Here is a 13513-nt window from a genome sequence, read left to right as displayed (position 1 = left end):
AATCTGAAGTGTGCAGCATGATTTAAGCAGTCTCAATTTCAGCAGAGCACCAAGCACTGTTGAATTCAACAAAGATGACTTCACTTTTCAGTCTGACAAGTTTGATTAACTTTTACCAGTATCACCACTGCTTATTATAGAGTGGTGATAATAACATAAAGTTATAAGGATTTTGTCTCAGTTGGGTTGAAAACCAAATTTGAAAATTGCTTTACAGCAATGACAGCAGATGACCTTCTCAGTTTGCTTTGCCTTTTCTGGTACAGTGAGGATAGAGAGAAGAATAATCACACAAACTACTTTCTTACAGGTAATCCAGAAGACAAACCATCTGGATGAAGCTTTAGCAAGGATGGAGTCTCACCAAGCTAACCAGCAGTTCAAAGCCATCAAAAAATGGCGAGCCAGACACCAAAACTCTGTGCAAAGAGAAGGAGGCTTTCTGTTGTTTTCCCAAAAGAAACTGGCAAGTTTGAAAGCACAGCTTCCAGGAGGTGAAATAAAGAATGGAAGAGATCCTGCTACTTTACAGGTAACACAGAAGCAGTTGAACTAACCAAACCCTTCAAAAGAAGTTACAGAATTCAGTTTCTTTTGTTTAATTGCTCTGTGAATCCCAAAGTGTTTCACAGTCTAACTAAACAAGTTGCCATTTAAAGGAATCATGTCAACTATGTGGGTGATAAGCTGAGATTTGTTAAAGTCTATGGGCCCTAGTACAAAAATTGAGATAAATGTGGTGTTAGAAATGTGTTGTTAGGTCATGTTTTTGTATGGTTTGGTGGGGCTGTTTCCATTTATTGGTGGGTTATTTGTGTTGGTTTTTTTTTTTTCATGTATACAAAGTAAATCTCTCTTGCATGGACAGCTGTCTGCTAGCTGGATGAGAGCCTGTTTGAATATCAGAGCTGAGCCAGCCCTGCCTAGTTTTTCCAAAAAATATCTTGCTTAAGCCTCTTGTCCATCACGCCACTGGTCTCTATGACATGGCTTCTAATGACGATGGTGTATGGACACAAAATGCAGACAGGTCCTGCTTCACAGCCTTGCTGTCACAAGAAATTTATCCTGGTGGAACTTGGGCAGTTAGCATGAAACTCTGGGTTGAAGGTGCTGAGAGATGACTCTGTGAGCTTGTCTGCAAAAGCTGTTTTTCCTAATCAGAGGTTCATTTATTGAGCTGTGCTGAATTTGTGTTGCTCTTGACACTTTTTGATAATAAGCTCCTTTTTCATGCCAGCTTTGGACAGATGAGGTGAGAGTCAGCTACAAGCAAAGGTTTAAGTGTATGAGGGTGGTCACTCCCAGTTAAAATCATTCTTTGAGGCCATATTTCACTGCTTTCCGTAGTAGTTACTATGGAGTAGTTACATAAGTTGGGGTATATTTAGGCATGTAAAGAATCTTGAAATCATTTGTCTTCAAAAGTGTTAAGTATCAGAAAAAGGAGAACACCGTATTTGTAGCTGGGCTGTTTGCTGTGTTGTGCACACCCTTACATTCTGCACAGGTTATCCTTTCCTCCTTCACTGCTGCTTGATGGCTTGTGGTCTTACTGTGGATAAACCAGACAGCTTAAAAACCCCCTCTTATTTTCAGTTGTTGAAGATGTGGTATGAGCTTGATGAGAAGAAACAAAAGAAGTATCTGAAGAAGACAAATAAGTGTCCTGACCCAAGCCTCGGGGTTTGGCGTCCAGATACTTATTTTGCATCTGTTTCAGAAACATTTGAAAATGGAGTTGAAGGCTATATCAATAAATGGGAATCTGAGAACAGCCGGAGTTACATGCACCCAGCACTTTCTTCTGATAGGTAAAAACCTCTGAGTGTCTTCTTTTCAGTGAGCCAAAACCCAAAATACCTTTTTGGAGCAAGTTTGCTAAAACTGAAAAGTCTTTACCAAGCCTTATTTCTGTTGTGGCCTTTGTGAATCTAAGCAGTGGGTTTCAAAATGGTTCTTGAAAACCAAATGTGCTTAGTGTGCAATGGAGAGGTTCTGGTTATCTGTCCCTTCCAAACCTGAATTTTCCATGCTGCTGAGGGCTCTAGCAAAGCCTCTCTGGAACAACAGCAATGTATTGCTGTCCCCGTGCATATAAAATAATACTTCTGTAGTGATCTTGAAAAACAAAGTATGCTCTTGATGCACCTTGGAGTTAGCAAGGCTGTTAGGAAGTGCAAGTGGGAGTAAATGGAGTCTCTTTTGACATTCTGGGAATTGGCAGCAGAACTAAAATACAGTTTGGCCAAGGCCCCAGTTCTGTGTTAATGGGCTGTGTTTGTCAGATCAGATGGGGATAGACAATTTTACGGTTTCTGGAGTGTATTTATCTGTAAGCTACCAGGAGAAATTGTCTCAAAGATGTAACTTCATTGAACTGAGCAATGATTCATTCTTTTCTGAGTTTTTTATTTTGTATGTTGAGCTAAACCTCTCATTTCCTGTCTCCAGATTAAAGGATCTGTTGTATTTAAAGTGGCAGCGTTCTCTTTGTGACCCAGGAGAAGCTGTGGGGCTTCTTGCAGCTCAGAGTATTGGGGAACCTTCAACACAGATGACTCTGAACACCTTTCACTTTGCTGGCAGAGGTGAAATGAATGTCACATTGGGTATTCCAAGGTGAGAAGGCTGTGTCCTCAATGGGCCCTTTATTTTAGGCACTTAGGTATATAACTGTGCTAGGTACACTAGCAGGTATATATGTGAATACTGAGGGTGAACAGTCCTTCTGTGGCCTTGTAGATTTTGCCTGCTCAGAATACTTTAAGGTTTTACAATTTTCCAGTTATTTTGGTTCTTTTTCCAGATGCTAAAATATCTGTGAAGGCCCCTTACTCTAATCTGATATACAGCAAATCTTCAGTTTATTTGGAGTAATGTGGGTCCTGACCTGGCCTCATGTGGGAGTGTGGGATGCCTTAGGTGGGAGGGCATTGTGTTGCTTCAGAGAAGCAGAGGAGGAGAAGAACATACAAGGAAGCATCCATCATGCATCTGTAGGAAACAAACCTCCTTAGTCCTTCTGTTCTTGGAACAATTTATTATCATCTATTCTCTTCTCTTAACTGGGGCAATAATCCAGTTGAGGCAGTGGGGCTGCTGTTGTGCTGTGCCTGGTGGGGAATCAGAACAGAGAAAAGGAGCAGTGCTGTGTAGCCACAGCTCTGGGTGCACATGGCTTTGGTGGAGCTGCCAGCTGCTGCATTCTGCCTGATGAAATAACCTAGATAGTGACTTGATTTGCATAGTGCTTTTATGGCTTAATTGGAATGATTGTTCTTTGTTTAAAGGTTGCGGGAAATACTGATGGTGGCCAGCTCAAACATTAAAACCCCGATGATGAGTGTTCCTGTGCTCAATACCAAGAAAGCTCTCAAAAAGGTGAAACAGCTTAAGAAACTGCTCACAAGAGTGTGCTTGGCTGAGGTGAGCCTCCTTTTCAGTGCATCCTTTGAGAGTCAGCAAAACAAACTTTCCTCTTTGAGCTCATCAGGAGTTTGCTATGCCATAGTCTTTGGCTTTTTCTCAAGCACGTTTTCCTCTGTCTGTAGAATTGGAGAGATTCTGTTTTGTCTTTGAGACAAGCTAATCTGGCTGTGATTGACATAGAGCTCAGATAGATACCTTTCTACCTGTCCCCCACCCCTTCCTAATCTCACACTGATGACTGTGCTCAGTAGAAGCAGAACATGTATCTTGGAGATTCAATACACTGGGATATGTTCTGTGTTCCCTCTCTTCCTGGCTGTGCACCCTTGTGCTCTCCTACATGCCCTCCTCCTTCTATTTTTTCCACTCTTGTGAGTGGAAAGCAGTAAGAATCAGGTTGAGACTTAGCTGTGTGCTGGAATACTGTCCTGCTCTGTGAGCATGGTCAGTAAAATGAAGCTGTAGAATGGTAATCTGAATTACCTGAGAATGGTAATCTCTTGTGAAGGAGTTGGGTGGGGGGTGAGGCTGTTCTTCCAGTATTGTCTGAGTTAATTGTTGGGAAGACTTAAGTCAAGAGTCACAGTAGGGTACAGTCCTTTTGCCCAGAAGCAAAGCCTCCAGAAAAGTTTGCCACTTAGCCTTGTGTAATTCTGGTTTCCTGTGAAAACCAGAACTGCAGGAAACAAATAAAATGTCTTCATTAAAGGAGTAACATTCCTACTTGGGAATGTTCTGTAGGTCTTGCAGAAAGTGGACATTGAGGAATCCCTGCATGTGAAGCACAAGCTGAACAAGCATCGCCTCTACAAAATCAAATTCCATTTCTTGCCCTATGAATATTACCAAGAGGAGAAGTGTGTGAAGCCCAGGCAGATCTTGCATTTCATGGAAACAAGGTGAGTTTGCTTTCAGATACTTTAATATTTGCTCTTCTTTTGCCTTTTTGAGGGCTTTGCATGTGGTTGATTACAGCTGGTGTGGCTTTTAGAGCAACAGTTCCAGCAGAGTTGCAGAAAAAATTTACACAGTTTCTTTTATGTCTTGAATAAAATTGACAATTTTATTATTCAAGTCCAGTAATGAACCATCTCTTCTGAAGGTCAATTTGATGTGCAGATTTTATATCCAGATGAGTGTATAATTTTATGCTTTGGATGCACAGCTACATCTGTGGCAGTAACAGAGCTCATTCCAACCTTTTGATTCCTAAATGAATGAGAAAGGGCTGAGAAAAATTATTTGCATTATCCTAGAAGTACTTTTGCATCCAGCAGGGAATAATGTCCTGTTATGAATTGACTGGCTTGTTAACCAAAATAAACAATTTTTTAGACAATTTCAGATTTTCTGTGGCACTGCTGAGCTTTTACATTCTGAGTTGCTTCTTCTGTCAGGTTCTTTAAAGTTCTTCTGGAAGCAATTAAAAGGAAGACTACAAAGATGGCATCTTTTAATGAAGTCAGCACTCGGAAGACAACTCGGAAGGATTTAGATGATGACCAAGACAAGGTATGAAAAAACATCACCTGAAAAACACCTCACTTCTTTCACTATTGTTGAGAACCAGAACTGGAAAAGTGTAGCATGTTTCAGTGCACACAAAATGTGTGAATACTAAATTGCTACTGAAATACTTCATGCATAAACTGTCTTAGCATTCTCATAAAATTAACAAGAAAATTGAAGTTTTTGTGTATTAAATCCTGATTTGCTTAAGACTGTACTCTGAAAAGGCCTGTTCATTTTAGGTTCTTTGGGACAAAAGCATATCACTCTTCTTGCTCCCAGATCAGGGACCCGTGGGAGCAGTGGTTGTCAAAACTTTGGGGAAGGTCCTTTGTTCGTTGAAATGCTTTTGCATGTTCCTTCTGCCACTCCTCTCCCATCAAGGACTGTCAAAGCAGAGTGACAGCTTATCCATCTTGTAGACATTAATCTTGTTAAATGTTGAAGTTATCAGGAGTGTGAGTTCATTTCTTTATTGTAGTGGACATACAGAAATTAATTAGTCTGTAAAGGTAGAACACTGAACAAGGCATTGTGAAATTCCAGATGTTTGGCTGAAGCCTTTTGATGCTATTGGTACTGACTAGCAGTCAGCCTGATGATCTATCTGTCATGGATTTTTAGACACTGAATAGTCTGGAAGCTGTAGCAGAGGAAGAAGAGAACATTGTTGATGCAGAAGCTGATGAAGGGGATGGTGATGCTACAGAAATAAAACGGAGGAAGAACCAGGAAGAAGAGGTAATGACTTTATAGGTGCTCAGCACTGCTCTTTAGTTCCCTGTTTCTTCTAGGTTTGACTTGGGAAGGAAAACTTCCACTGAAACAAAATGCTGAAAAAAACCAAACCCCCCTTGAAGGGGAGATAGGAAAGTTCAGCTTTGGGCTGAAGAGTTTTCATTTGGCTCTTTTCTGAAGCCTTGTTCTTCAGGCATTTGTGTGGATGTGTCTGGAAATCAGGCTGTGCTGAAGTTCACCTTAATTTACCTTTTGCTAATTTCATGCTATTAATTGTTTTCATGCTATTAATTATTTCATGCTATTAATTGTTTTTAAAACTTTACTATGGTCCTTAAAAATAGTCTCCCTGCGTGTTTCTCTGTGTTCGGTACTTCATAATTAGCTCTTAAAAGATGGAGTGCTGTAATTTCAGCAAGAGGGTGGGGTGATTGAAAATCCTGAGGGAATCCCATCATCAAAGTTGGATTATGGGAAGAAATTGGACTTTCTCAGGGAGAGCAAACTAAATTCTGCTACAGTGTCAACATCCTGTAGCATCCTGGACTGTGCTGAGAAATAATAGTAAGATTATGAAGAAATAAAGACTAAACTGAATCTGTTGTATAATTTTCTTTACAACAAAATTGCATTTTCTTTGTGCAGTAGGGGCAAGATCCTTGCAACTCAGCAGTGAAGAGCATTCCAGAATTAAACTGTTCATGATGTGCTGTGTCTCTGTACAGGTTCTGGCTCCAATAAACACATTGTTATTTCTTTGCAGGTTGATTATGAGAGCGAAGAAGAGAATGGGGAAGAAAACGTTAATGAGAATCCAGAAGATGAAGAGGCTGAATCTGAAAAAGAAGAAGGGACTCCTGGTGCTGAAGAAGATCAGAACAGAGCAGAGGGTGAAGAGTCTCAGCATCTTTCCTTTGTGTCTCAGACTAAAAAAAGGAAAGATCGATTGCTTCAGTCAGCAGAAGTGCGAGTGAGCGCTGTTGTGGAGAGCCACCCGTCCATACAGGATTACACCTTTGACACTGAAAATGAGCTTTGGTGTGAGGTAAGGTGGAACATCTCTGGGTGGTTGCACAGTGTTGCATGTAGCTCCCATAACAAATGGTTCTTTTCAGTGCAGTGCTGCTGTTCTGTCTCAGCAGAAAGTGGCACTACAAATGTATTTTGTGATGTCATTTTTAATAATTTCTCATGTAACTTTTTCTAAAAACAATTTTTGACAGGTTTATTGTGTTTTAATCTTCTAGTATATGATGGTCAGCTGTGTAGCCCTTGATGAATAAAAGCAATGGCTGAACTGTTAAACAAAATGGAAACATCTTAAAGAACAAATAAAAACCTCAACAAGCATGTACCTGTCCCACTCCATAAAAAAAACCCAAAAAAACCAAAAGCCATCCCAAGCTGTCCCTGTAAGTTCAGAGATCTCAAAAGAAATGTGGATGAACAATCCTGGGATGGGGAGTTCACATTACCATTATTCACCTCTAATTCCAGTCAGACATTTATGTTCCTTAACACACAACAAGGGTAATTCCATTTGTCAGCTTTTTGTCTGAAAAGAAGTGTGCTGGTTATTGAGCCTGGTGTTCAAGCCTCTTTACACTGTGCTGGTTTTTTCCCATCAGGTTTCTTTGGCATTGCCACTGACCAAGGTGTACTTTGACCTCTCCTCCCTGCTGGCGTCCCTGGCGCGCAGCACGGTGATCCACGAGGTGAAGGGCATCACACGCTGCCTGCTGAACGAAAGTACCAACAAGGAGGGAGAGAAGGAATCTGTTCTGCAGACAGAAGGGATAAACCTGGCAGAGCTCTTCAGATACTCTGATGTGTGTGATCTATTTCTAATCCCAGACTTCAATGCTCTTTTGTGTTCTGGGGGAGATGGTGGATGATGGGTGTCATTTCAATTTCTCAGGGCTGATGTGTAGCCTTTTCAGCTCTTGAACTGTCTTCCTCCTCCTTTTTATCCCCAGATGTATTCAGTGGAGCCTTTTCTCAAGGGCAGCTTGCAAATCAGTGTTTGTGCAGCAGCCAGAGCCTATTGACAGATGATTTCACACCATTCTTTTCTCTCTTGTCTCTCTAAATGTTACTTGAGGGAGTTCTTCCATCTCAGTGAATTGTAGTTCTTGGAGATGAATAGTTCCGTTATCCCATCTAGCCCACAGCTCTCCAAATACAGGATTGTTTTAAGCTGCATCTTCTCTTTTGCTAAAAGTTCTGGCTGTCTGAGACACACTGGGCATTGCATTGTGTTGTTTGGAAGACTTTAACTTGTTTTGCTGGTGTATTTTGTTAGCTTGCTTTTTGTGATTTCAGTTAATTTTCTCCTGTGGTGAATTTTGACTCCAGTGCTCCTATTAATCTATTTAGCGCTGCTTAACACAAATCCTCAGAATAATTTTTCTCTGTCTTAGAATAACTAGGCAGCAGCCTAGTTGTCAGTAACTGTTGGTGCTGCTTAAGCTCATGAAAAATGGAGGAAAAAAACCCTGTATCTCTGTTTTTTCTGCTTCCAGATTTTGGACCTGAACAGACTTTATTGCAATGATATCCATGCCATGGCTAAGAATTATGGAATTGAATCAGCCCTGAGGGTGATTATAAAGGAAATAAAAGATGTATTTGCTGTATATGGTAGGATTTCTTTGCATTTTTGTAGTTTTTATTACCATTAAGATAGGAAAATGCAGCCACATGCTTTCAGTTATGGTTTTGCATGATATTTTCATTTATATGCCTATTCTTAAGTTGCAGGTTTTCATTGTTTTAATGATTTTAGAGTCTTCTATGAAGACCTTGTTAGTTAATTATTAGGCTTCTTTTAATCAGTAGAAAATAGGTGAGGTTGAATTTATTCCCCCTTCACAGAGTTCTTCCATTCTGGTATATTTTTTGGAAACTGCAAGTTTCAGACCAATCAATTATTAATGTCTGAGGAAGCCAACTTGAGGAAGCCAACTTAATTCAAACCAATTAATTATTAATGTCTGAGGAAGCTAACTGAGGAAGTTAGACTTGTGCAGTGGCCCTGAGAAGAGGATCAATCTTGCCTCACTTTGCCTTTTTAATGATGGGAACCTAGGCTCCTGAGTTTTTATATCTTTCCTAAAATAGCTGCACTGCATTATCTGAATGTTCTTCTCTGAGATAGATGATTCAGAGAGCCCAGCCAGGAGAGGCTGCATGACTTCACAGGCACTCACTCACTGGAGTGGAGTCTTGCTATGAAATAAACTATTGAAAATAGGGAAGATTAATACAGTGGGAATTTTAGCAAGCAGTTATAGCAAACGGATTTGCCAGCTGGCAGCCCAGAATGGTCTGACCTTCAAGTTGTTCAAGAACTACTCAGTAAATGTTGACAGAGCTGTTAATGACCCCATTACACTGAGTCCACAAGTGTTATTTAGGAATAAGTGCAATTTTTTTTTAGCCTGAACAGGGTTTTCTGTGAATGCCTGATATCATGCACGGAGGACATCAGAGCCTTTCTGACTCTGGGGCCCAGCTAATCCAGGCCACCAGATGAGAGGCAAGAACTCTGTCCCTCCTAGATGGATGGATATGTGCTCCCCCACTGTGGAAACAAGGATGGTGCAGACATTTGCTGATTTTATGTAGAGGAACTCTGCTGCCTTACAGCATTCTTGACATTGCAGTTTCCCATTCTTTTCATTTCAGTTTGGAGAGATATTTTTTTGTATTAGAGTGATATCTGCCTCTCTTGGATATTTGAGGGGAGCAGTTAAGGCAGAGACACACTGCCAGAAGACTGTTAGTAGAGGTGTTCTCCAAGCTGGTTGGATTCAAAGGGTTTATTTTAGACCTGACTTGTTTAAAAAGCCCCACAGACTTAGCCCTTGAATGCTCTGATGATTGGTCTTCCTTGTGTTTTAAGGAATTGTGGTAGACCCTCGACACCTTTCACTTGTGGCAGATTACATGTGCTTTGAAGGCTTTTATAAACCGCTGAATCGCATTGGAATTCAGTCCAACTCCTCCCCTCTGCAACAGATGACATTTGAAACCAGCTACAAATTCTTGAAGGATGCAACAATGATGGGTAAATGATTTAGTTTGAGATCTCTTGCTGCAGCATTTCACATATGCTTGGTTTCTGTCATAACTTTCCAGTATTTTGAATAATGCATAATTGCATTAGAAAAAATGCTAGAGGCAGAAATTTTAAATAAGCCCTTGCCTAGGAAAGTGTTCCAGATGTTTTTAGTAAAATTCTGTCAGCTTAAATAAAGCCAGCTCCCACATGTAATCTGTGGGGTCTGTGACTCCTTTCTTTAGGAATTAGATGGGCATTTTTACAACAAACCTTAAGCTTGTTAAGATTTGTTATAGCTAAGCTTTATAACAGACTACTAAATCTGCCTTTTTCTGTCTCTAGTATTAAAATTGTCTTCTCTGCTTTGTTTTTATGCCCATGTTATAACTTCCATATATTTTCCAGCCTTGCTGTTCAGCATTTTATTTTGAGAACAGACCTAGCTGTAACTCTGATTTAGCACTTTATCTTTGCTTTTTTCCCCTCAAACACAGGCAAAGAGTCAGATTCATTTATTTAATGGTAGGTTTCTGCTGCCATTTGAGATTCCCAAGAGTATCCTTCTGCCCTCTAGTTGCCTCTCTGGAAGGTGTAGAGATCACATGGCTGTGTGGATCATTTAGGACGTTTGGAGCAGCACTAGCTATCTACATTTAAGGCCTTCTATCAAAAAAACCTCATGTTTTAAGTCTGTCATTTGAAAGCTTCTATGATCTCAGCCTTTGGATACTAATTACTTCTCTCTTTTGCAAATAAACTTGGTTTCTGTCACTTGCCAGTCAGATGCTTGCTTTGCAGATGCTGCTGTGCTGTGCTAACAGAAATGGGGAGAGCTCTCAGCATGATCTCTTCAGCTCCTGTCTTAAACTGCCTTGCACTGACATCTGAAATACTTCTATCACTGAATTCCTTTTTGCTAATGCTGTTTTATACCTTCTCTGGGAAGGAAGATTGAGTTTTAATTGATAACATTGACTACGATTGACTTAATTAGTCTGAAAAATGTGAAGGAAAAGTGTAAATCCAGGGTGAAATTAAAGAGAAAAGGATATTTCTCACTCAGTTTCACTCTCTGGATTTTTGTTGTATCACATACAGACTTAGAAATGAAATCAGAGGAGTTTTTTGCCAAGTGAAATGCAATGTATGGATAATATTAAGAATAAAGACATTCAGTGCACACTGACAGAAGAGCAGGGTGGTTTGGCAGGAACTGCACTGATTACAAGCATAGGGAGTTAATGATTTCACCACGCTGGAAATCAGTCGTAATGGGGATTGCAGCAGCCTGGATCTAATTTGCTATAATGTGACTGATAACTTGATTGTACAGTTCAAGAGACACTGTGAGGGTGCCTGGGGCTGATGCCCTGAGCAGTAGGAAGGAAAGGAGCCCTGGAGCCCTGAGCAGTAGGAAGGAAAGGAGCCCTGGAGCCCTGAGCAGTAGGAAGGAGAGGAGGAGGTTTGTGAGGATGGGCACAGCTGAGGTGAGCAGGGCTGTTGGAGCCCAGGCTGCTCAGCAGGGCTCCTTGTGCAGGGAGCAAACTGCATCAGCAGAGAGATCCCCTGGGCTGTTTGCTCAGAGAATGGCTCTTTGTTAACATCACGTGAGCAAGCAGGGCAGCACCACTGTCCTGTTTAATGATCTAACAAAGGGCTTTTTTTTTCTTCAGCTGACACACATTTAGGAGCAGCTTTTTAATTATCCAGCTGTGGCTGAGATCAGAGCAGTGAGCACATGCCATACACAGTGCTGTCTATGCTCCTGCCCCCACCCTCTGCATGATGCAAAGTTGAGTACATTTTGCTCAGTGGAAGAAAGATAACCAAACTTAGGAGAAGTTTAACAATTTTATTTCCAATTTCCTACTGCTCTAATGATAAACTTTCAGCTTTCTGTAGTTAGGATGAATGAAAAATAGCCTGAATGCTTACAAAAACAGTGGAAGTAAAGCAATCCCAGCCAGACATGTCATCTGGAGTGCTTCCAAATTTCTGTGACACTATTTCGCTACAGTGAGTAACCACAAAATCAGAGGAATTCATGGAATGTCTCTCCAGTGAAAAGTTCTCTTCATATCTAGCCAGGGGGATTTAAAATACACATCAAAGGGATTCATGCTAACAAAGGAAAAAGGCAGCAATGACAAGGGAATCTTTCTGATTTTGCCTCACATGTATTTTTTAGTGACCTATTTAGTCACCAGGATGTGTTCACTGAAAGGCCAAATCTGTGTTCTCTTACAATTCAGACTGTTTTGTCTTTCCATGCGGAATCAGGAGATTTTAGTAATGTGTGGCCGAATTACTTGCTTGAACCAAAGATGGGGATGAGATAATAGTTGTTGTAGGAGGATTAGAAAGAGTTCTGGCCTCTAAACTCCCAGAAATCCCAATTCAGTGTGAACAGCAGGTGGCAGAACCTTTCTGAACCTGGGGGTGCTGAACCAGATGGCTTCTTGCACATAAATCAAAATGGTTTCTTTCCAGCACTGACCTTGGAGAAACTTTTGGGAACCTTCTGATAGGATTTTGTTTGAATTGCAGGTGCCCACGATGAGCTGCGATCCCCTTCGGCCTGCCTGGTGGTTGGAAAAGTTGTCAAAGGAGGGACTGGCTTGTTTGACCTCAAGCAGCCCCTGACATAGAGTTTTGGTGGTAACTTAAGGATCTGATTGAAATGTTCATCACGAGAGCTGCACGTGCTCCACAGCTACGCAATGAGGGCACATGCTGTGTCTCCAGATGCCTTTCCTGTGCCAATAGGTTTCTTTATCTGGATACCCAATGAGCCTTATCTATTTAATGAGTATAGGAGCTATCTTTTGATCAAAAGAAACACTTATTTACAATTCATCAATGTAAAAAATGAGGTTATTTGTTTACATAGAAAAGAATAAAATGCAGGAGTCGGTCTGGGTCTTGGGCTGTGCAGCTGTTCTGGCAGGCAGAAGTGAAAGCAGAATCTGTTTATGCTGTCTGACTTGTGTGGGGGCAGAATCCCATCAGGATGGGTAGTGCCAGATGCCACGTGGTCATTAACATGACAAATTTCCAGTACTGGAAATAGCATTCCAGACTGGTGTAGCTGGGCACTGCTGTTCTGAACCTCAACACTGCATTGGACCATCTGTGCTCGAGGCATTTCCTACTCTTTTGCTGCACTGATATGAACTTGTATAAACTTCAGAGGATGCATTTTACTATTCTGCTGCTTCATTTATTAAGAAGAATGTGTCTGTGACACAGATCTTAAATTTCTTTTAGCTGAAGAGTGGAATTCAGAGTTTTCACAGTTTCTCTAGGCATTTTCCAATACTCTTTTAACTTGGGTAAAATAGATCTCACACAGTGAGAGATTTGATTTTTGCTAAAGATTTATTCCTTTAATGCCAATGTGAGCTGCTGTAGGAGTGACTATGTGAAAGACTCTTGTAAGAATTACCAAAACAGAGATTGTGAACTATTTTTGCTTAAATATTCTGTATCAAAGAGGATATTTAATAAAAGAAATTGCTAAGAAATATTCTGAATGCCCTATTACGCAGTTGTGTTACCAAGGGGGAGTTCACTTTTAACTCTGCTGGCTGTTAAAATCATGTGACCCAGGGCTGTTTGCCACTCCTCAGAAATCAGACTCATTTATATATTCTATTTTAATCAGGATGCATTGCACACAAGTAGCTAAAGCTCTTTGGAGTTTGCTCACTGCCATCTAGACAAGTTTTCTTACAGATCTCAATGCCTTATTATTCTCACTGGTACCCCTGC

The 13513-nt window shown here is 40.8% G+C and overlaps 1 protein-coding gene across 1 annotated transcript in view; it reads left to right on the top strand.

Moving 5' to 3' along the window:
• The window catches only part of POLR1A (RNA polymerase I subunit A), a 29594-nt gene extending 16328 nt beyond the window's left edge, over positions 1–13266 (top strand). Inside the window, exons 23-34 of the mRNA XM_053941069.1 lie at positions 311–532; positions 1600–1814; positions 2455–2622; positions 3294–3429; positions 4174–4331; positions 4830–4944; positions 5566–5682; positions 6443–6724; positions 7308–7508; positions 8202–8319; positions 9584–9748; positions 12290–13266. Of these exons, the coding sequence (XP_053797044.1) occupies positions 311–532; positions 1600–1814; positions 2455–2622; positions 3294–3429; positions 4174–4331; positions 4830–4944; positions 5566–5682; positions 6443–6724; positions 7308–7508; positions 8202–8319; positions 9584–9748; positions 12290–12390 (1998 nt within the window). The 3' untranslated portion in view covers positions 12391–13266. The remainder of the gene's footprint in view (positions 1–310; positions 533–1599; positions 1815–2454; positions 2623–3293; positions 3430–4173; positions 4332–4829; positions 4945–5565; positions 5683–6442; positions 6725–7307; positions 7509–8201; positions 8320–9583; positions 9749–12289) is intronic.
• Positions 13267–13513: the final 247 nt, after the last annotated feature.

This window comes from Vidua chalybeata, chromosome 4, assembly GCF_026979565.1.
Source record: "Vidua chalybeata isolate OUT-0048 chromosome 4, bVidCha1 merged haplotype, whole genome shotgun sequence".
Taxonomy (NCBI): Eukaryota; Metazoa; Chordata; class Aves; order Passeriformes; family Viduidae; genus Vidua; species Vidua chalybeata.
This window is presented reverse-complemented; position numbering and strand designations above follow the sequence as displayed.